Genomic DNA, 23,989 nt, shown 5'->3' on the forward strand with positions numbered 1-23,989 from the left:
TATTTGGCGAGTTACCTCCCTTATCCAATCTGCGCCCCCAAACTGGGTCACTCCGCTTTGTTTACCCATTTTAATACCTCCCATAAAACAACAACGAACCTGCTGTAAATGGAGTCTTAAATCTGTCACAAACACTGGCACACGAATATATGACGACAAACAACAGGACGTACTCGACAATGATATCGCCCTAAGGGATCGCCTCATGCGGACATTTAAATTGGATGTGTGGCTCACGATTTTGACGGATTTAAATGCAAACCGTGTTTGATTTGCTAGTTCAGTAGGACGTCTTCGCTGTACAGAATGGCTCATTCCAATACGTCGGGTGATTCATCCCAGATACAAGACAATGTGCTGAAAGTTGTCACGAAATATTCACATTTGGAACAATTACAGGTATGAGTTTGTGGAACATCCTGTTAACCACTTATGTGTTGGGCTAAACACCCGAAATATATTCATTTGAATCTACGGTATACACCTGTTTTAGACATCCTTGTAATTTATATGTACATTACAGGACAGAAATGGTTGGCAGCTGGCTTGAGCCAGCAGTGCATTGAAGGCACATTAACAGTCGAAAAGAAAAACGAAAAGTGGAATTCATTCGATCTGTTTACAGCTAGTTTATCCGATCTCGGTTGTACAATCCGTTTGATCATGTGTGACTGTTATTTAATATGTGTGGTTCCGCTTCACTTCTTGTCTTTCCTCTTGGATTGGTCGTGTAGATGTTCACTGATGCGAAATACCGGTTTGTCTACGAATTTAATTCACTGTTAATTGCGTCTACGAGTTGGCGGTGTCTACAAATTCACCGCATCACTGTTCAAAACCATGAGGGTATCAGTTTGTGCTGCATACTATGACCATGTTTCAGAAATTTTAATTAACTTGGAATTTAATCATTCTCGTTTTATGAGCTCCAGCATGACATCGTTTGTTGGTTGTTAACATTTTATTTGATGAAAGTGTTTGTTGTCAGTAACGCGAATCAGTGAATGTTTGGTGGTATTCGAGAGACAGCTGTTGGCAAATCTGATGTATGAGAGTGATTGTGTACCGCAGTGTGTGTCGTAGCGTGGTCCGGCAGCTGCACATGGCACGATCAACTCGCCGCCATTGAACACGCCCACATACCGGGTGATATCTGTGATATATGAGCTGGTATAAAGTCATTGAAGCCAGTATCTATTGTGGTCAGTCTCGTCAACTGTTTCTTAAGGCCTCAACAAATTGATTATTTGTTATTCAGAACAAAATGTGGATGAAGATAACGAATGTGGTCTTTTCTTCATCCTTTTTTAGTGTGTATGTTTGTTGGTTAAACTTAATGCCGCACCCTGCAATATCCCAGCTATATGACGGCGGTTTGTAAATAATCGAGTCTGGAACAGTGATTGATATCATGAGCATCGATCCACGCAATTGGGATACGATGACAACCAAGTCAGCGAGCCTGACCACCCGATCCCGATCGTCGCCTCTAACGACAAGCATTGTCCCCTTTTACGGCGAGCACGGGTTGCTGAAGACCTATTCTACCCCGGAACTTCATGGGTCTCATTCTCTTAAAATCGATATGTATTGCTTTGAAACGTTTTCTTTCTTGTTAATATCCCATCAACAAATGGAAAACTAAAGATTAAACAATCTACACAATATTTCATGTCACAGCCCTCCATTGTCTTCTATAGTGTTCTATGTGCACCGTGTCGGAGAAAAATATGACGTCTACACATTATTAGAGTTAAAAATAACCGAGTTCATTTAAATCGTTGCCCGTGAAGAGATCACTCGTTTAATAAACATACAGCTGTATAATACATTGTGTAATACCATAGTGCGTGCTCATGTACTGCGGGAACAAGTTTCACGAACAAATACTGAAAACTCTCAACATCCGTGGTCTTATCCAACGACATTGCGCGTAGAGATGATAGTTCGTTGAGAGGAGCTTATGCACACTCGATGACGTCACATGGTATTGTGGATCTTGCTTACAAGATTACACAGATTACGTCATAGGGTATTGTGACGAGATTGTAAACATTGTGATGCAGGGTCCCGTTCTACAAGGCGGTCGTCGCACAACACTCAAGAGTACGTCTATGGTGAGTGAGTATGGTTTTTCGCCGCTTTTAGCAATATTCCAGCAATATCACGGCGGGGGGCACCAGAAATGGGCTTCACACATTGTACCCATGTCGCGTTTAGAACGCGGGTCTTCGGCTTGACGAGCGAACGCTTTAACCACTAGGCTACCTGACCGCCACGTATATATATGGGAGTAATGTATAACCTCAGCGCTACGATAGCTTTTGTTAAATCAACCCCTGAATTCGCCGTTGTATGGTATGAAATTAATAAGTATCAAGTTTTGACCTGTTTGAAGTGTTATTCTGTTAAGTTAGACTAAATTAAATTATGCTGTGGATCGCGTAGATGCCTGCCTATTTACACACGACAGTGAAATTCTAAATCAGTTATTAACGACAAGCAAGAAATAAAATACTAAACTCGCTCCCGTGTAATACCAAGTCCATGAAAATCGTGTCGGACTCGCTTTCACTCGTCAAATACCAGAACTATATACCCGTTTCATAAAATTGATATTACACGGGACCTCGTTTAGTATTCTTTATATGTGTACTAGTGCTAATATCACTTCACTCGCACCAGTGTATTGTTGACGTCATCCGCACCGCATTGTTGACGTCATTTGAATCGTTTCGTGATGCAAGGTCGGAATGACGTCACACTAGAATCTACGTCATAGCTAAAGATTATTGACGTCATTCGACAATTGTACTCTAAGATTTCTGTCGTGATAAGTGCATTTTAGTTAAAGGGGAGTTTGCAAGGATGCACTGTTGCATACATGTAGGATATACCTTTGTGACTCTACTATCAGGTTATGCATGTACATACTCATGCACATGGCTATTCTGATCGTGTGCCAAGGGCTAAAGGGAGTTCAGCAGCTCGTGTTCAGTCCCTCGTGACCTGTCGCTCGCTCATGTGTCTGTCGCTCCTTGACACTAAACCACCCACCATAGTGACCCACTCCACTGCACTCCTTCAGCAAGTATCCCGTTTTACAGAGGTTCTGCTATAACCGTAACTGTCGTAGGATTGTCGGCAACATGCTGACGCCCATTTACTGTAACAGAAACTAATAAGGTTGTATCATCCACATTCAACACGACATTGCCTGACACACATCTGAACCTAACCAACACCAAGCATCATTCTGTGAGATGACAGAAATACAACAGTGTCTTGATCAGTGCTACAGTTTCACAGTTCGTTCTATTATACCTCCATGTCAGAATGAAGAGATCTTATTGGTCCACGTCATATGGATAAAATACTATGTATCCCGCCTGCAAGGGAAATACATTTCTGAGAGGGACAGTTAAATCACTTATGCCCCGCCACGAAGAAAACAGGCTGCACGTTGATTTCTCAGCGCATACTGATTTTACGAAACTCCTGTAAGATTATTCACCTATTACCATCGCTCCCGCTTGGGAAGTACAAGAATTCTGACTCTCGTTTCGTAAAATCCGTATAACATACATTCTGGTATGATAATCTATTATTATTACATATATGCTTCATATGGATATGTATTACTCTATATGTTGAATCGCGAGCTACGAATGGTGTACCAACAGCGTCTTTTTGCAGCGTTGAACTTAGATAATGTGCAATAATAAATATATCACTACCCTCGTCCCCGTGACGTGTCATTACAACTAACAATTCGAAAACGTTAGATACGTCTCGCTCGACAGATACATTTTGGGATATACTCGTAATAAAAACGGTATCTGACGAAGGCTCGTATAGTAATCTATACATGTCTTTTCGCTTATCTTCACCCACAGTGTGCACCTTAATGACTGTACAAAAATTGGTAATGGAATGCATGTATTTGTTTCCCGCTCGCTCGGTATATACCGCAGTTCTGATATTCATTTCGTTTTGTCTGTATGACATACACTCTAGTAAAGATCTCAATTCAAGACTTTGGAGTGATGTACCAGGAAACCATTAATAACACCAGGCCACCAGGTGTCATCACAGACAACTAAAGATTCATTTACCACAGTTTTTATGTTGAATTCTTTCACCTGTATACCTCCTCTGTGGTCTAGCGGATAGCGCGTCTGTCCGGAGAGCGGGTTGTCATGTCAACGCGACGATAAACCCCATTTTACCTACCTCACCTCTTACTCAAAAGTAGGTAAATTTTGTCTTCGAGGAATAGAACTGATCTGTGTCCTCCATCGTCAAGTCTGATGAACACGTGCATCAGGACACGTTAATAAGTGGGTAGGTGTTGGTATGCCGCTTTTCACAATATTCAAGACACTTCACAGTAGGGTACGCAGGAATGAAATTCACACACTGTATCCATATGAGTGAGTGAGTATGGTTTTACGCCGCTTACGAAATTTTAATTTCAATTGTGGGAGGGAATAGATTTCGATTCCCCGCTAAATTAAGGGTTTTTTTCAGTTTGAGCATATCTAATTCTGATTTAAATGGTTTGGGAACAAGTTATCTAACTTGGGACTTCCTTTCCAGGCTCTTCTACATTAAGTAAAGCTATAAACATTTCGCGCCCCGAAAAGTTCACTTGTGTGACATAGAGCAATTTACTCACTCGAGTCGCCACATGGTGCAAAGTGAGTGCTGTGTGCTGCAATGCTGAAAGCGGCTTAAACCACTTTCAGTTTGGAACATTTTGGCCGCACAGTTTAGGATGGGAAACACCAAACGTTTTGGGCCAGCTTTCAATGAGTGATTCCCACATTCAAATGGACGATCGTGACATGAGTGACATAATGGATGCGGCTGTGAACAGTGCTTCAGTTATATAGGACATGTGCTGAATCATTATCATGGCAAAGCTGGGATTCGAACCCACGGGATTCTGACACGCCGGATGGAGCTCCTCACAGCGAATTGACGTGCTGCCACAATAGTTATCGTGTAAAACCCCATCTGTCTCGCACATACACTCTCGTGGTGTTCTGCTTTATTTAGATTGTGCAGGTCTTGGATATTCACCGGAAATGAAATAAACTGCCTCCGGATTTGACGACTTGTATCGTGAGAAGAATAGCAACCTACAACTTTAAATGAATATTTCAGCGCGAGTATGAGACTCTTGTCGCAAGTTAATCAATCTCCACATATTTTCAGTGGGCGGGTGACATTTCTAAGCTGAAAATAGAAAGTGAGGACAGAAGCAACGTCTTCAGGGTCTACTTTGGCGGCAGTGACAGCAGCAGCATCGTCGTACAGTGTGCTACACCAATGGATGCGGTAAGATAAGAAACAGTATTGATTATATTTGAAACAGTCTGTCATGTTATATTACGAATAATTTAATTAAACAGTTAAAGCCCCAATTACGTTACACTACAAAATGTAATATAATTTTCTATAGATTAAATTACGAACCTAATACTCAAAAAGTCATTAAGTAAAGAATATATTTCGTAACGACATACTTACAAAATACGAACTTTACGTCTAGTGTCCTAAAACAAGTTTCATGTTAGTATAACGTCAATTTGCTGTTCCGGTGATGCATATGTTTTAACCTTTGCATTGTATTATGAACAGAAAGAACCACACAGAGACAACGCTCAGTTAGAATTTAATGCTCTCACCAAATTCGACAGCCTGGCACCTGGAAGTGCAGTGAAACCCGTCTTCTATGATCCGGAATCCAAAATATGTAAGTAGTGCTGAAGTATTTTCGTGAATATTTTCATTGAACTATATTAACAAGTACAAAAATCGTTATGCAGCACCAGCTCCAAACGAAAAATAATCCTCAAATTACGTCATTCGATTCTTTTAATTGCAAAGCTTTAACAGTTTAAGAGTAAAATTGTGTATGTTTCTAATACCAGTGTGTATAGAGGACCTCCGTGACTACGTCATCTACCGCAACTCACTCATCAGCGGGCATCTCGACGAAGACGCCGCCCTCAAACTGGCGAGAGACGTGGCCGTCATACACAGAGACACCCACGTCGCCAACATAGGGGCGGACGCCATCAAGCAGCTGGATAAGGAGTTTCAGTAGGTGGACGTTGATCTTTGTCTTTCGTATGTGCACATTTACAAGAATATATATACTTTTCTTCTTCATGGTATTACCTTACATCACATGAAGTAGCGACTCAAGGTGTACACAAACATTGAAAACTCTTAAATCAAACTCCAATATTTCCATATATGGTTTAAGACAATGTACGTCTTTGTTCCGGAGTGGGATAGCCATGTGGTTAAAGGTCCTCACGTCACAGTGTTCTATATTTATTGTACAAGTCTGATTCCAAAGTATCACGGCAGGATAGCTGCAGACAATAATAATAACAGAATAGGTCTGAATTCCAAATCCGTTTGACTTTATATCAATTTACTGGAGTTGATGCAATCAAAATGGCAAGTTGACCGCACATACACAGCTATTGTGATGATGAACTCCTTCACGAAAGAACAATGAACACACTCGCTTGGCTTCAGAAATGCGACGACGTTAACGATACGCGAGCAGCTTTTGTTCACGTCACCCTTCACTCCCGGTGACCCCAGTCACCAGTGTTCCGACGCGGTGAAGGCCAGGCTTGATTGGCTTTACGGGGACCAGGAGGTGCTCCGGGCGGCCGCCGAGATGAAGAGGGTCTTCCTGGAGAAGAAGGAGGCTCTGGTTCACGGGGATCTCCACACCGGCTCCATCATGGTCAAAGACGAAGATGCCAAGGTGAGAGAAGAAGCGTCCTCCTTTTACTTCCGGTCAATAGATCTTACTTCCGGTCCTGTTCCCTGGTTTGAATAAGTTTGTAGCTGCTCTGCTTTTACTCTGGATATTAACTGGTCGTTTATATAGCGACAAATAAATGTATAGTACTTTGTAAACTGTAGAGTGATTGACATTTTTTTATGGTTAGATGAAATGCTGCAATCTCATTCAAATCAAATCTTAGTTAAAAAAGCGGTAGCGAGAACTAAGATTTGATTTTAATGAGATTGGAGTTGCAGTGACATGCTATGGACAAATGGGTGTGTTGGACCTGCAGTTACAGTTATCTAGAAGTTAGATTTAAGAAAGTTGGTTGGTTGGTTGGTTGGTAGGTTTGTTGTTTAACGCCACACTCAGCAATATTCCAGCTATATGACGATGGTCTGTAAATAATCGAGTCTGGACCAGACAATCCAATGATTAATATCATGAGCATCGATCCACGCAATTGGGATCGACGACATGCATCAACCAAGTCAGCGAGCCTGACGACCCGATCCTGTTAGTCGCCTTTTACGACAAGCATAGTCGCCCTTTACGACAAGCATGGGTTGCTGAAGATCTATTGTACCCCGGAATCTTCACGGGTCAGATTTTAGAAAGAAAAAATGGAATAAACGTTAGGGAACGACTATTATTGCAAAGATGCCCGCTTCCATCTGACAGTTTACACCTAACTAAAATGTTCATATGTTATTCTGAAATGACACGCAAGTGAAGTTATAAACACATTCACTCCTAATCAGAATGTACACGACTTGGATGAATAATTGACGTATATTTTTCATCGTAGGATTACGAAGTTGAATGGTCGCAATGTTGGTGTATAGTCATAGATATATGAAGAGATGTTGTGTCTGTGTAAACGTATAGTTCGTGTTTTGTGACCGCCGGGAAACCCCATGATGGTGTAGTTTATGATAGAACCAGTCTCTGATCAAACTGATTAATTGTAATGGAATTGATCTATGGACCTTGACTGTGTTTCGGCGCTCATATTGTTCGTTGCATGCACGACCTCCCAGTCGAGACTATGCGTGATTTACCATGAATATGTTGCTTATTGTTGCCATGACTTGCGACAGATCACTAACGCTGGGTGCAGCTACGTGGGACCGTGTTCCCTCGACCTTGGACTCCTCGTGGCCAACTACATCTTCACGTACTACTGCCACATCCTCTGCCCCGAAGACAACGACAACCGCAGGGTCTTCGCTTACAGGGTCGTCGAGATGTGCAACAAAACAGGTGAGCCCCAACCCCTGAAATGAACCATGAGCCGCAAGGGGGTCCTACAGTCATGATGTAAGGTCATGTCTTGACTGTAGGACCCCATCGCGGATCGCAGCTACTGAAATGGGTGGGTTGTTTTGGTAGGAATGTCCTAATGTTATATTTATTCTGATAAGGATCAGATGGTCAGACTTTGGAAAAAAGCAACATCAACTTCAATAAAAACAATTTCATTGTAAGATTATTTCTGGCATGTATCAGTTGAATGTAAGTTTAAGCATTGCCATTTCGGAATATAATGAGTACCGCATTCGACGTAATAAGCGCCCAAGGCGCTCTCAAAATTAGAAATAGGGGGCTCTTATTAGAATATTATTTTGGTGAAAAAAACATTGTTGAAAGATAAATTTCGTGGTATATGCTGACAGCCTGAAATGTTTATGTATGACAAATATATTTTTCCAGAATTTAATTGCCCGGATATAAGGGTGCATATAACACACGTGTGTGCGTATTATACCGAATACATAAGTCTTGTGTACATTGATCAATCGGAAGGGATGTTAATTGGGCTTGTTCACTAGCCAATATATCAGCAAATATAGCTGTGGGCGCTTATTAGAGCTGGCCGCTTATTAGGTCGAATACAGTATGTGTTTCTGGACTATTATGTCAGTAAATTAAACTTATCATTTATTATTCCCAACAGTTGACGAATATTTTAAACACATGACAAGCGTTACAGAAGACGTTGAAATCTACCAAGCTAAGTTTATATCTGAGATGGCTGGGTTCGCTGGTTGCGAGATAATTAGAAGGTACGTGTAACTGTATAAGCCAGTTGTAATACTGTCTGTGGTAGGATACAATTCAAACTTCAAATTAATCATTTAGATTTATTGAATACGTTGCTATGTAACAGCAGCAATGACAACATAGCCATGCTTACTAAATGTCAAGTATTAATTTGTATTCTTATGGGATATATAATTCTGTGTGTACATTTGTGGAAAATTATATGATCTAGAACACTACACTATGACGATTAAGTATTTCACTCCCAAGATGTGAACATATATTCTTTTTTGTTGTCACATGACCAAACAATTACAACACAACCGTATGGTGCATGTTTGTTTAACCCTGATCAATTGTTATTACAGGTTGGTAGGCCCCTCCCACGTGGGTGAGTTTGACCACACCCATGATGCTGAGATCGATGCCCTGGGTGCAGGGGTGAGACTGCTGAAGGCCTACGACAGGATACACAGTATTGGGACCCTGATGCTCATAGCCCTCATGCTGGCCTGAATCTCTGTATCACACTGGTCTGTGACTAAACACCAGAATGACATGTTCGCAACTCTTAGTTAAGCCATTTGAGCAACACTATGCTAAATTTCTGGTCTGTGACTGAATGCCAGTATGACATGGGAGCAACACTATGCTAAATTTCTGGTCTGTGACAGAACGCCAGTATCCCATATGAGCAACACTAAGCTAAATCTCTGGTCCGTGACTGAATGCAAGTATTCCATTTGACCAACTAAGCGTAATCTCTGGTCCGTGACTGAATGCCAGTATTCCATATAAACAACACTATGCTAAATCTCTGGTCCGTGACTGAATGCCAGTATTCCATATAAACAACACTATGCTAAATCTCTGGTCCGTGACTGAATGCCAGTATTCCATATGAGCAACACAATACTAAATCTCTGGTCTGTGACTGAATGCCAGTATCCCATATGAGCAACACTAAGCTAAATCTCTGGTCCATGACTGAATGCAAGTATTCCATTTGACCAACTAAGCGTAATCTCTGGTCCGTGACTGAATGCCAGTATTCCATATAAACAACACTATGCTAAATCTCTGGTCCGTGACTGAACGCCAGTATTCCATATAAACAACACTATGCTAAATCTCAATTTGTTGTGTTGCAGACTGTTGATACGGAAAACAATATCTATTAAGAGGTACAACAATAAAATAATTGCAGCTGTGATAAACAGTAGAGAGGTATGGAGTTCCAGCCTACTTCGGCATTGGTGGAAAGTTGAATTTTATAGTTAGGTAACTGCCTTGCCTTGGGAAGATGAATACAAGGAGCACTGTAATCAGTCCATATCAGTTTCTTTTTCCATTAGGCTTAGTATGCTTCAGATATTGTCAGTCTAGACCATGTAGTTAGAAGCCAAAACATGAGGACGAATGAGATGCACATGACTATCAACTTATTTGTGTGAGAGTCCATCTGACTTTCTGTTATGATATACCCCGGACCCATTTGTACCGCAGCTTTGAACTGAGTACGATTCAGATAACTCATTGCATTAAATAGCCATCAAAGTAACCCACATTCATGTGGAAAAGATGTGTGGAAAGCTAGTCATCTAGTTGATCAAAGTTGAAACAATTGTGAATGGGTCTTGGGTATATGATGTAAGAATGGAGATATAATATGCTGGAACATGTTACATTGTAATACACAGAAATATTAATCTAAGTTATTTCATCCATGACACTTCATCATCATATTAACAGTAAAGGCCAGTTCAAGTTTTCAAACACGTTTATTGTTTTAGTTTAAGACACTCGTTAAACAGACAAACAGGTGAATCCAAGACTCTACTCTCATAGTCTATGATGCCTTGACCCATTAATCTAGTTCTCTCCAGTCCATTCACAGTGCAGACTTACTGGACTAAGTACTGAACCAGAAGACCATGTATTTGGCAACAGTCTTCATATTTCAATCAGGACGAAAGAAGCTTCCACATCAACATAAAAAACACAACTGTTCCACATAGCTTTTGACATAGCTAATTAGGTTATGTTAAGCAAGCGTCACTGAGAACAAAGCCCATGAGTACAGCTATGGAGCTGACAAACTTTAAGAATCATAATCAGGGTGAATCTGGGATTCCTACCCTTGGTCACATGTTCCTGGCATGGAAAAGGGGAGCAACTCTGCACAGCAAATTTCAACTATGCCACCACTCTATGTCCCCCAGGTAGAGTCCGAGTTCAACAGACAACTCGGAATGTGTGTTAGTTTTTAGGATCATGTTACAATTAAAACAACACAGTGTACTTGAAATATATTTTATTTTATTTGTCATATTTTTGTAATATAAACCACTTTCCAAGGTATTAGCAAGTCAATTATCTGCTATAATTCTGCCACACACTATCAAACTGCACAGTCATCATGGCCTAGAAATGTCTATAATGGCATCAACAGAACAATCACGTATACAGATTATCATGAATATGATTATTATGACTGCATTGGAATGAAAACAATCACAGATTAAACAAGTGATGTATCACACAGCATAAAAAAAAGGATTCATTCCTATGAACCTTAAATAACCACTTACATAGTTGCATTACAAACAGTACTACATGGAGTACCACTAGTTAAGTCTCATATTATACAAGAGCAACAAATATATAAAAACAATGTTGCCTAAACAATATAGTTTTCCATATGAGATCATAACAAATCCTTGTTTATCAAGGTTATTATACATGTACCTCCATGTTGCTTGGACCCAACTGCCACCATATCTGTTTCGAGTTGGTATTTGATTGAAACGGCACTAAAAATAGACGTCCAATACCTATCAGTACTTCATGATTAAAACAAGAAGCAAATCACTAATACCAGTACTCAACTTGACTGTTGCGTGCTGTCTCAAATACAGCTTGCATAAGGACTTTCCTCCCTGTCTTAGTACTCAGGAAAACATCATTTTGAACAGAAAGTTCATTTTTGCTGTCTTCTGATTCTTCTATCAAGCGCCACATTTTCAATGCGTTGGGAAGAGGCATTTTGACTAGTTGATTTCAAGTTCATGAGTTAAGTTTGTGATAAGAGAGATGCAGGGTTTTATGCGGCCGACAAATGTATGTCCAGTTTGCTCAAATGTAGAGAAGATGCAGAAAAAAATAAACTGCATCCTTCAGGACTCACAATAATATTCATTGTACCTACAGCGCATCAAGAGCATTTATTGGTGTCTGTTATTTCATCCATCAATCATGACCACAGTCCACAATCACATGATCACTGATTCATTCCAGGCTCTAAACTAATTATCAAAACGTACAGTACACAACAACATTTCATTGCCTACATGACCCTCGTTTTGCTAAGATTAATAATTGGGGGTCCCCTGGACCACCACTTTTGTAAGTCAAGGTAAAACCATGGAGATACGGTGGTGTCACCTCTGAAATGGACTTGTGGTGGTGAATGGGTCCTGGGTACATAATATAATAGAATTGTAACATAATACCCTTGATAACTGAGGATGATGGCAGTGACTCTATGTGAACCCTATGTTCCCACTCCATGGTCTTCTTCACACTATGTACAATATGAAAGGCCACAACTGTTGCTTGAGCTAACTACCAACAAGCCCCAAATGTCCAGGAACGAGAGAAAAAAGATAATAATTTCCTAACACTAGGAAATGCATATTCATGAGTAGCAAATATTTAATGAAATGATATAGAAGCACAACATTTTTGTGAAACTATGATACTTATGTCTGAAAATGAGAAAAGATCAATTACCATTTCATATTGTCATATCCATAATTTGTATCATCAAGGACAATCAGTACATCAGGAAATAATACTGATGGAAACAAATTGAAATTTGATGGAAATACTTTACTTGTGTTTTAAGTACAGATCCTTCAGATCAGTAAACACACACGTTAGTGTAAGATGTTTCACAACACCCAAAACAACCTCCGGTCATCTCTGGCACATGGCGGTCATGCCAATGTTTCAACTTTCCTTCTATCACTACCAATATATAAACACATCACCTTCATCCATAATACATTAGTAATAGGATCTATATCCCAGGTGGCCTAACACCCTCCTTATCATTCATTGTTCCCAAAATGATAATTGTGACAATAGCTAATTGTGTTCCCTTCTTTCTATACATGTTAAAATATACCCGATACAAGGCAGTCCTAACACTGCTGATTTGTGTGAATCACCTCCATAGACAGCTACTGTACACAGAAGATTCAAACAGTTTGTTAAAACAAATCTAAAAACTAAATTGCTCGGTGTCTTGTTTTTTTTTTAAAACCTGGAAGAAAATCTCATAAAAATGATTGTGGTGTTAGGTTACATTGAGGCATAATGATGCCACATTAAACAATCAGCACTTCCGTATGCATCTTCAGGATTTACAGTGTTGTTGGATTTCAAAACGTTTGAGGATTCAAACTACCTAGATGTGACCATGAGACCACTACACATAATTAATAAGTAATCTGGATGGCATCACTACAATGAATTATGACGTTTATGTATATTTGAGGAACATTAAATCAAGGCATAATATGATGATGTAGTAAAGTACAATCAATTTTGTGTTATTGGAGACATTTTCATAAAAAGTATTCATATGATTTGGTGTATGTTGTTTTTCTTACAAGAAATGCATTAGTTCATATTCATATGATCCTACTTGCAACAATGTTTTACATGTCTTCTTAATGTGGGATAAGAACATTATTGTTGCCTTTGTTAAACCAGATGTCCAATTGGTCGGTAGCTGTCTTGTATCAAAACCAGCTTTGACATTGTATTACATTGTTTGATATGATGTCACTTCTTCACCTTGGCTCAATTAGCTCTCAGGAGGGCTATAAGATAGATGTAACCTGACACAAACATCCTTAAACAATATGAATTCTTTGCGTAAATGTGTAAGTATAAACACATGAGCAACAAAGCTGCAGGAATATATGAGATAAACATTCCTGTACACACCACAAACTCTAACGATGACAAAGTCCAAGGGTGGATCCAGCATTTTGTAAAAGGGAGGGGTCCACAATATCAAAATCCTCTCTCAGTGGATGGGGTATTGTCTACCACATACTTTTGGTTTTCAAAAGGGGTGATGTCCGGATCCCCTGGAACCCCTCTGGATCCGCCTATGAACTCGTTCAGCTTGTAACATCCCATACACACCACACTCTTCCACAAATTGCTAGCAAATGTACCCTAAGTTACCTACAACATCATTCTCCACCTGGTTTCAATACTGCGTAGATCAATAAAGACTGGCGATGGGTGGGGAGTGTACACGGTTACATGTTGCAATGTCCATACACGATGGAGATCAAGCCATGTGACATGGGTACTTTCTAGTGATGATTCATTATGATTCTCTATGAATCAAAGGGGATGGAGTGGTGATAACACAAATAGGCATCTTTGTTTCAATGACTACATAGAATCCTGTAGAGACGTATGCCAAGCATACTTTCAGGGAACTATATCATAATATACCACACCTAGGCACTGTATAAGAATATACACTGTACCACACCCTGTCATACAATCACTGTTCTAGTGCCCTATGATCGTCACGTAAAATTAATATAATTTCAATAATTTGGTGTATTTGGTATTCAAACGGACCCTTGCCATGATTACATGTATAGTTGAACATTAATTTCATCAAAACAGCATGGAAAGTCCTAAGAGCTTGGTGATTTGATAAGCCCTATCTAAACAAATTCACTGTTTGCAAAATTGTGCAATTTACTTGTTCCAATAACAAAGAAAACATCATAATAGCATATGGCTTCTCTTAAATCAGACATCATTAACCTTCACTCTGTACATAAATCGTAGCATTGATAAGTTAGCTAAGAATATTTCACTCATGAGGTTCAATTCCCACTTACAAATTTCCAGGACAAGTTGCGAAACCCAAAAGACTAAACATTTCAGTAATTACACCTCAAACTTACTACATTTAATATAGACAATGAAGACAACTTTAGGACAAACGCATGGTGACTAGCTATATATATACATATATATATTGTACATACAAACTAACAAACGATACAGTGAGCTAACGGAATGTTGACATTTGAACAAACAATGACCACTAATTTCTAGCTTATGAAAGAACCTATTTTGAGACAACATTTCTATGAAAATAAAGCTAAAAGACCTACAGAAAGCACAAATAAATACATAAAAACTGGCACTCGGTTAAAATCTATTTCTGCATCATTCTGCTTCAAGAGATGCACCAGGATTTCTTTGTGTAGCAAAATACCAGTATAATAAAAAACTACTGGTGATACAACGACATGCTTCATATTCAATACAAAAAGAGGGTGCTGTTATGGTGTATTCTTTCTAAACAAATTACTGACCCAAAATATAAAAAAAGTGCCAAACATTTTCTCCCCACACTTAAACCCATCAGACAAGAGAAAAATAATCTGAGAAAAATAAAGGTGATTAAGAGTTACATCCCTTTGCAATGATGACTCAATTTGTATGAAGATGTATAACAATTACTGTATAAAGACAACTTGTTATTCATTTTCTGATTCAAAAACACTTTCTGAAAAAAGTGTTTAGACATGGGGACAAAGTGATTCTTATGTATACTATGGTCTTTCAGTACAATCAAATAAACTTTTGGGGAAAGTTATACAAAGGTTTTTGAGCAAGAGGGGATCACATCTATATACAGAGTTTCTTCCTGCTAGATGAGCACATTTGTATTTTTATCGTATCATCTGATTGGTTGAACTCAGCGGTAACACCACCCCTTGGATTATAATCAAACATATCCTGCCTCAGGTCTGCCATACTGACAAACTTTGTCCATTAACCTCACTGGTCAATATCTAGGCCCTATCTAGTCACCTTAATCACATGTATGGACACTTATAGAGGGCTAAATGGATCTCAGTACCCTATGCCAGTCATAAGAGCCAACAAACAATCGTAAATCTATGTTAAAGAATGGGACTTGTAGCCATAGGATCACTACAACTAAAGGGGGAACTACACTAGGACTAGCTGGCAGTCTGACTCGAGTCAGTACACGCACTGCCTCATTGTGTGGCATCTGTCCCCAGTGTTTTGAATGTTACTCATCAGCCAGTGGCTTTGTGTGGCACAGATTTGATGATTACATACATACTGGCCGTCATTATAGAACTTGAAATCTCACTCTCTTATCTAGTCAACTCTTAGAGCACCCCTTCAACACCACTGGATACAAAGTAAGATTGTACAAGATACAAGAATTCAAGGTTTATCTATAACACAGAAACATGGAAGAAATCAGTGTTCATGAAAACCTGTAAAATCAATGGTTAGACTGTAAAGACCTTTCAATATATTCTTACTTCACTGTACAATTTAACAAAAACATCAACAACTTTCATTAATTTTGTTTAAGCAATAACAATGGCATATCAACATAGCGTTAAAAATCACATAGTGCTAAAACCACACGCCGGCGCAGTGATGACTTAGCATTGCACCACTGCCACAGACTAGTTTGCGTTCTGAAATAACAACAGACAGGCTTAATGCAAGCCTTTTGCTGCACTTTACATATTGTTTTGCATAATTATATAGACATGCTACTACAACTGCAACAGTGAGGTGCATGAGAATATAGCTTTGTACATCAAAGTGACCATATCACTAGCTTGCTAGGGCTCCAATGACAGCATGTGGAGCCGTACAACCAATGTAAACAATGGATCAATACACAAATGGAAATAGTTTTTCACATTTTAGGATATCTTCTCAATGAAAGTTAACCATTCTAGGACATATGTTTATCTAAATGTGTAGACTCATAAAAAAATTATACCGATGAAATATTTATGCAATATCTTAAATGGACTGTGTAAGATGTGACGAATAGTCACGTCACTGGCCTGTGGCAGAGGTACTAGGCTGGCCGCATGGAACTCTGGGTAGTAGAGTGTTAAAACAAGATTATTTATCTAATCTTAAATATTCAAACATCACAAATACATGAACAGTTTCACAATGTGAAAACACTAGTTTGAAAACTTCGTCATGAATTGTAAGAGTAAAATTGGTTCAACCATATAAACTAAATATGCTAGAATGTTTATGCATGATCAGCAGGCATATAGCAATGTCTAACACGCCAGAGTTGGGCCAAAACTTGAATAAGTGGGACGCATGTGTTGGGTTGATAAGGGGGGGGGGGTTAACTTGCACACTAGCTCCCAATCCCACATGTCTAGCTGCAACATATTGCAAGAGCCCTCAGCGAAAAGGGTGTATGAAAGGCATGATGTTCAGTGTAAAGGTATTCAGGCATCCTATACAAATCCATACACATTGTTTTATTATTAAAATCATGCATAATATTCTTCAATCATACATTCATCATGTAACCATAACAAATCAAGGTATGAAATAGCACTACTTTCTACACCTAACCATTGCTGACTGGTTAGTAACAGGTTTAAAACGGTCTTCTTTTAAGGTGTTATGATACATGGTAGTATCGATGCATTGCAATAATTGCACCACTAAGACAACAAATGTATCATAGTTTAAGTGTCATATCGTAAACTAAAGGTGTTTGCATGTACTCTCAAAAACAAAAAGTCTTAATGAACCACAATCTCATTAAAATCAGATCTAAGTTCTCCCTGCCGCTAAACAAAGTTCTGAGGACATTCCATTACGGGTCCCGTCAGAACCACCTTTTGCGAACTTTGACCAACGACTGAAACGACTAACAAGAAGTCGACATCAGCCAATCAGGAAGCAGCTTTCTCGAGCTTTACGGCACTGGTTTCAACCTGGCAACTTTCATTTCAGACTATGCTTGAAAAATATGTTGACACAGTTCTCGATTATAATTTTGAAAACTGAACAAACGAACACTCCTGAATATCTAATATCTAATATATGATTGCGATTGTATGGCAGTGCTTCCCACGTACTATGCAACGCCTCCCCCGTTCATGTCAATTTCATGATCTGGTAAGTGAAGCTTTAATTGGTCAGATGAAAGGTTGTTCTGACATGACCCGTAATGGGATGACCTCAGATCTTTGTTTAGCGATAGCGAGAACTAAGATCTGATTTTATGAGATTGTAATTAACCACCATGTACTTCCAGTCCTAAAACATTACTTCCAAACCCTGACTTTAATCAAGACAACTCCATAAGATCCAACAATTACACACATCTCAGGCTTGTACAAGTCAAAGTGCAACAGTAACTGGCAATAAATGATGCACAGCCATGTTTCACAATGCCCTCAAAGATGACCTTGAACTTTGATAGACATAGCACCAACATTAGATGCGGTAGGACATGTAGAGATACATGCAAACAAAGTGTTATACCTGTGGATGTTTGAGAAACTGACAATGAGGTATGCTGACCTTGACCTTTTGCTCATTTTGACCTAAACATTTTAAAGGCAGGGCCTCATCCTTGAGAAGGTATATCTCAAGTTTAATGTTAATTTTATTCATACTTTATGAGAAAGTGTAACCACAAACATTTTTGTGAATTTTTTCTATTTCGTACCCTTGTCCTTTTCGTGACATGTTCCAAAGAACATAGAAGGATAATTTCTGATGTCAATAATTTTCCTGTAGTAGGCATTGGAAAATTCATCGGTGGCAGTCAAATTCCAACAAAAGCTTTAAGCTGTCCGATATCAAGGGTCTGCTAATTATCTTGACAACAATATTCTTCTATGGGCACATGATTAGAACTGACATATTGCTGCACAGTGAAAAGGCATTTGGGCCGGACCAACTTTTGTTTCTTGTTGAACTGAGGAGTTACCATCACGTTTGTCTGCCGTGTAATCTTCATACTTTAAACCCAATGCAACCTTTACTCCAATATTTTGTCACGAAGATAAAACAAGCATCCTTCTAATCTACAAACATACTACAGTAGACTACGGATATAACGAACTCAAAGGGACCACTAATTATAGTTCGCTATAACCGTAGTCCATTATAAGCATATATACAGCATAACTGCAGCAAATAGTCAGGACAAAAAAGTAAGTTCGCTATATCCGTCAGTTCGTTATTAGCGTGTTCGTTATAAACATAGTTTACTGTATCACAAATTCTTATGTTATTCACTTTGATTATCCTACACTATTGTCTTTGCAAACAACTTCCAGTCTACCCTTATCCTGTTGTCTGTTTCTTTTGAATAACAGGCCATGGCATGTTCAGCTTCAAATCCCGAAATCAAGAAACAAAACTGGTCTGGCCATAAGTGCATCAGTTAAAAGTTGTAAAACAAGACAACCTAATTAAAACTGAGGAGGTGACCCTGAGATTTCCCTCTCTTGACAAGCACCTGCTCCAGGAAAATGGCATCACTCCTTTATTTCCCCAAAGTTCTGCCTCAGCTGCTCAAAGAAGATGAAGGTGAGTACAGTATGGGGTCCTAGTCTCACGAATGCTGGGATGAAGCCCTGGAACAAATGACATACACAGGTTACAGAGGATGAGAGGCACTTGCCCACAGCAATTTGATCCTTGCTTACTGAGGAAGTGTTAACCTTTCACAGCTTGCCTTTATGAGGGGAAATCAAAACATGGTGGCCTCACATAGAGAACTGTTCACACATTATTTGTCAGTATATTCTCCTTCAACCTTGTTATCAAGGCTGTACATAGAAGTCTTCCTTGTGTTCCTCTCAACAGACTTCAACAGCAGTCACTCATGGTGACTGGTAAAAACTATACCACACAGGTGTAATCGAGTTTTGGGTAGTAGATATACAAGTCAGAGCTCGAGAATGCTCAGTCAGGATTAAAGGACATGGGGAAGAAATTCAAAGCCACAATCTGTAGCTGCAGGGGCGGTCGGTAGCCCAGTGGTTAAAGCGTCACGCCGAAGACCCGGGTTCGATTCCCGACATGGGTACAATGTGTGAAGCCCATTTCTGGTGTCCCCCAATGGATATTGCTGGAATATTGCTAAAAGCGGAGTAAAACCATACTCACTCACTCACTCACTGTAGTTGCAGATACTGCCATTTGTGATTTGGCACATAAACATTGTCCTGAAGCAGTAGCACACCTGAACAAAGTGTCCTTGATGACAGCTTCTCTTAAGTGACAGTTGTGGCATAGTATTCCCCACTGATACTCTGACTCTTCGCAGAGAGTCAATCATGACTATCACCCTACTGTCCCAGAAAACTGAAGCCATGACTTTGCCAACTGACGCCACCCACTTGAACTTCTGTGGTGGGTTTGAGGCCACATGTTTCCACTGTTTGCTCATAAGTTTTGACTCTGGGTCAAATTGATGGACCTAGGTTTAATCCTGGCTTACAATTTTTGCAGATAATACTATTAGTCTGTAACTTGATGTCATGTCCTCCAAGAGATCATACACATGTTGACACCTCACACTACACAAATAAACTGCTATGAGGCCACAAATGTTTTGATTTACACTTGTATTATCATTATTGGGCAATGGAAATAAGGCCTGTTATCATCTTTGAGGAACTCATTATCATTTTAAGCATTTTAGACCCTGATAAATTCTTCCAATAATATCAACATCTCATCTTTAAGTTAGCATCTTTGCATGTTTATGATTCACAACAGAAATGGAATCCACTCCCGGAGTTGTGCAATCTCATTAAAATCAGATCTTAGTTCTCGCTGCCACTAAACAAAGATCTGAGGACATCCCATTACGGGTCACGTCAGACCGACCTTTCGCAAACTCTAACCGACCAATGGAATTACTGACAAGAAGTTGACATTAGCCAATCAGAAGGCAGCTTACTCGTGCTTTACGGCACTAATTTCAAATTGGCGACTACGCTTCGAAACATATTTTGACAAAGTCTCGCTTAAAAATTTGAAACCTGAACAAAAGAAAGTTCAAGAATGGCTAATATATGGTCTAGATTGTATAGATTCAGTCGTTAAGCCCGTAACTATCGTTCAGAATACCCCGTTTTAACGTTTTTGAGGCTGCATGATTAGAAATCACATTCCGACTGTCACTTTCATGATCTGGTAAGCGACGCTCTGATTGGTCGGATGAAAGGTCGTTCTGCCGTGACCCCTAATGGGATGTCCTCAGATCTTTTTTTAGCGGTAGCGAGAACTAAGATCTGATTTTAATGAGATTGGGAGTTGTGAAACATGTAAATGTCATTTATTTCCATCTTCTGTATGTGGAACATACAAAAAAAAGATGTTATTTCAAATATTTCTTACCTTAAAAAATCCTAGAGGTCCAACCTTTCCTATATCCAGTGCACAGGCTAATAAACTCTGTAAGTAAAATACGCCACATTCAAGTATGTGTGTTTGCTGTTTACTCAGCAATATTCCAGGTGTGATGGGTGTGTGTAAATAATCAGACAATCCAGTTATTGATATCATGAGCAACATTACAATCAACACTGTCTGGGAATGATGACACAATCATTCAATCAAGTCACCCACCCTCTCTCAATTCACTAAATCTCCTCCTAAGACCAGCATAGGTTGCTAGGGACCAATTCTAACCCAGAAACCCCTACAGGTTCCCCCAATTTAGTTGCCACGCCTGGCAACAGTGTGTTGGGCACACATTCCACTCCGGGACCTCACGGCACAACGTTTAAACAGGGTGTCATAAACAGGGTGTTTGATACAATGTATTAGAGACATTTTAAGTCCAGATAAGTTAGGCCATTTGAATTTTACAGTTTGTTTCTTATCTCCAACTGATCCTAAATGACCAAAAATATTCTAAAATGTGAAAGTTCTCAGCTTTTTCAAGTATGAGACACAGGATACTAAATTTGAAAATGAAGGTCTCAATAAGATGGAATTATGAGTGGTACACAACAGGCTAGACACCATGACTGAAGCAAACTAATCCCAAACTCTGTTCACATTACCGGTTTTTGTTTATGTTAAATAACTACATGTGGGGAGAAAATGAGAAGGATTTAAGGATTTTCGCAAGCCTAGAATTAGCAGACTAGAGGCTGTGTCTAGCCCTGAACAGTCTGTGATCAACTCACAGAGTATTGGCCTGGCTTAGCATTCATCATCCTCGTCTTCATCACATCCAGAGGCTGAGTCAGAAACGTTGCTATTGTACCCTGAAGAAAAATCATGTACATTGTTAATAAATGTATTATTTCAAATTATGTCTTTGTTTTAACAATGCACTAAGCAATATTCCAGCTATACGACTAAGTGAATAATCAAGTCTGGACCAGACAGTGATTGATATTGTGAGCAACTATCCACTGTCAGGGTTTGATGACAGACAATCAAGCAAGTCAGCAAGTCTGACCATCCGGTTCATTTAGTCGCCATCATGGGTTGCTGGAAACATTCTAACCCAAGTGGAAGTATTGTGACTTTCTTCAATACATGATGTCAATATTTGAACTTCAAAATCAAAGACAAATGTAGAATCAGGTCTAGCAGCGGAGTCCCTTGCTACAACAACACAACAGCACTATTGAAGGACAGATGTATACTTACTGCCATAACACTACATGTGAAATGTAAGATGAGGTTGTCTTCAAACACTGAAGTGTTTAAAAGTATCCCTTTAATCTGATCGTAGCAGGCCAGCTGAAACAAGACACAATAGACTCAGTTGTGGGTATGTATATATTGTTGAGCTAGTAACTTGAATCTCATGACATGACAGTATGGACAACCAGTTTTTGTATTGTTCTTGTACATTCTCTTACTGTTAGCAAGAAGCTGGTTGTTGAAAGTCGATAATATCTTGTCACTAGCTACATATCAGTCTGTGCCAAAACTTCTGAGTCTACTAGCCCAAAGATAGCTTTTAACATTATTTTCAGTATGTTAGTGATTTTAAATTGAATAAAATTAGCTTAGCTGACTAGACCGAAAAGACTAATGGACTAAAGTCACAGACTGTTTGTTTATTTTGTTTATTTGTTGTACTCAGTAATATTCCAGCTATATGACGGCTATCTGTAAAATAATCGAGTCTGGACCAACCAATCCAGTGATTGACATAATAAGCAATTGGAATACAATGACATGCATCAACCAAGTCAGCAAGTCTGACCACCCGATCCAGTTAGTCGCCTCTTACGACAAGCATAGCTGCAAGCATGGGTTGCTGAAGGCCTATTCTACCCCGGATCTTCAGAGGTCTGTTACAGACTGACATATTCAATTTCTAACATATACATCAATATTTGCTTCAAGGTTTTGACTTTTGCAAGCAGAGCCTAGTTATGTAATCTTTGCTACAAAACAATACTGATTCTTGGCTGACCAGCTGACCTTTTGGGATGAACATCAGCACATCCATCTCATTTGATCCAGCTATTATTGACCTTCAACTCGATTACCAGGTTATGACTGATTTGACCAGTAATAATAAAATGTTCACAAGTTAAAACTTCAGAGCTGTGATCTGCTAAAGCTTAGGAACAAATTCTCTTATTATGTTCTTTGATAAGATGAAGTGATGAAGATCCTCTTACCTGCCCGACAGTAACAAAGATGGCCCTGGAACTGGCCATGGATGCCCCTGAGAACAGTTTCATGACCCCCTCATCCCGAAACACACGATACAGTCCGTCTATAGCATGCTTATAGCTGAAACACAAACACTCAGTGAATACAAACTCACTACATCTTTTCTTTAATCGGAATCATGTGTGTGACTTTTCTTGCAGTCATTAATACTTACACCCATATCACAGCGGTGTGGAACCAATGAAGCCTGGGTCTGGCAACCCAGTAGATGAGCAATGAACAATCACACAATCACACTGTAATCACCAGATGACAGTAAACAGCTCTACCGACAAGCATGGTATGTGGGGCCTATCTCAGAATCCCCATACTACAGGTAATCCCTGTAATAATGCCTGTTTCATAGTGCTAGCCCACTGAAATACAATGCAGCAGTTTAACATGTATACCCCACTCAGACACAGAATACTGACTCCGAGATGACAAGTTTTATACCCTTATGCCAGGCAGCGTAACAAGTACCATCTTTTTACGTCTTTTGGTATGATGAGGTCAGGGATTGAACCACTTTGTCTCGTA

At 39.4% G+C, this 23,989-nt stretch overlaps 2 protein-coding genes across 2 annotated transcripts in view; one reads left to right on the top strand and one right to left on the bottom strand.

Moving 5' to 3' along the window:
- Window positions 1-12,012, top strand: LOC124149315 (methylthioribose kinase-like). Its single transcript, XM_046520816.2, has 8 exons — window positions 1-399; window positions 5,221-5,343; window positions 5,647-5,761; window positions 5,940-6,111; window positions 6,559-6,796; window positions 7,921-8,083; window positions 8,778-8,886; window positions 9,232-12,012. Exons 1-8 carry the CDS (start codon window positions 307-309, stop codon window positions 9,377-9,379), a joined length of 1,161 nt encoding a protein of 386 aa, XP_046376772.1. The 5' UTR covers window positions 1-306; the 3' UTR covers window positions 9,380-12,012.
- The window catches only part of LOC124149316 (mitochondrial dicarboxylate carrier-like), a 24,509-nt gene continuing 11,682 nt past the window's right edge, over window positions 11,163-23,989 (bottom strand). Inside the window, exons 5-9 of the mRNA XM_046520817.2 lie at window positions 23,416-23,530; window positions 22,427-22,519; window positions 21,955-22,035; window positions 21,158-21,214; window positions 11,163-19,383 (exon numbers count right to left, since the gene is read on the bottom strand). Coding sequence (XP_046376773.1) covers window positions 19,285-19,383; window positions 21,158-21,214; window positions 21,955-22,035; window positions 22,427-22,519; window positions 23,416-23,530 — 445 coding nt within the window. The 3' untranslated portion in view covers window positions 11,163-19,284. The remainder of the gene's footprint in view (window positions 19,384-21,157; window positions 21,215-21,954; window positions 22,036-22,426; window positions 22,520-23,415; window positions 23,531-23,989) is intronic.

Source organism: Haliotis rufescens, unplaced genomic scaffold, assembly GCF_023055435.1.
Source record: "Haliotis rufescens isolate VD_foot unplaced genomic scaffold, xgHalRufe1.0.p SCAF_11, whole genome shotgun sequence".
Classification (NCBI taxonomy): domain Eukaryota; kingdom Metazoa; phylum Mollusca; class Gastropoda; order Lepetellida; family Haliotidae; genus Haliotis; species Haliotis rufescens.

Coding starts and splice junctions, on each gene's coding strand:
- LOC124149315 (XM_046520816.2), top strand. CDS start 307: ATGGCTCATTCCAATACGTCGGGTGATTCATCCCAGATACAAGACAAT. Junction 400..5,220: donor CACATTTGGAACAATTACAG/GTATGAGTTTGT, acceptor ACATATTTTCAG/TGGGCGGGTGACATTTCTAA. Junction 8,084..8,777: donor CGAGATGTGCAACAAAACAG/GTGAGCCCCAAC, acceptor TATTCCCAACAG/TTGACGAATATTTTAAACAC.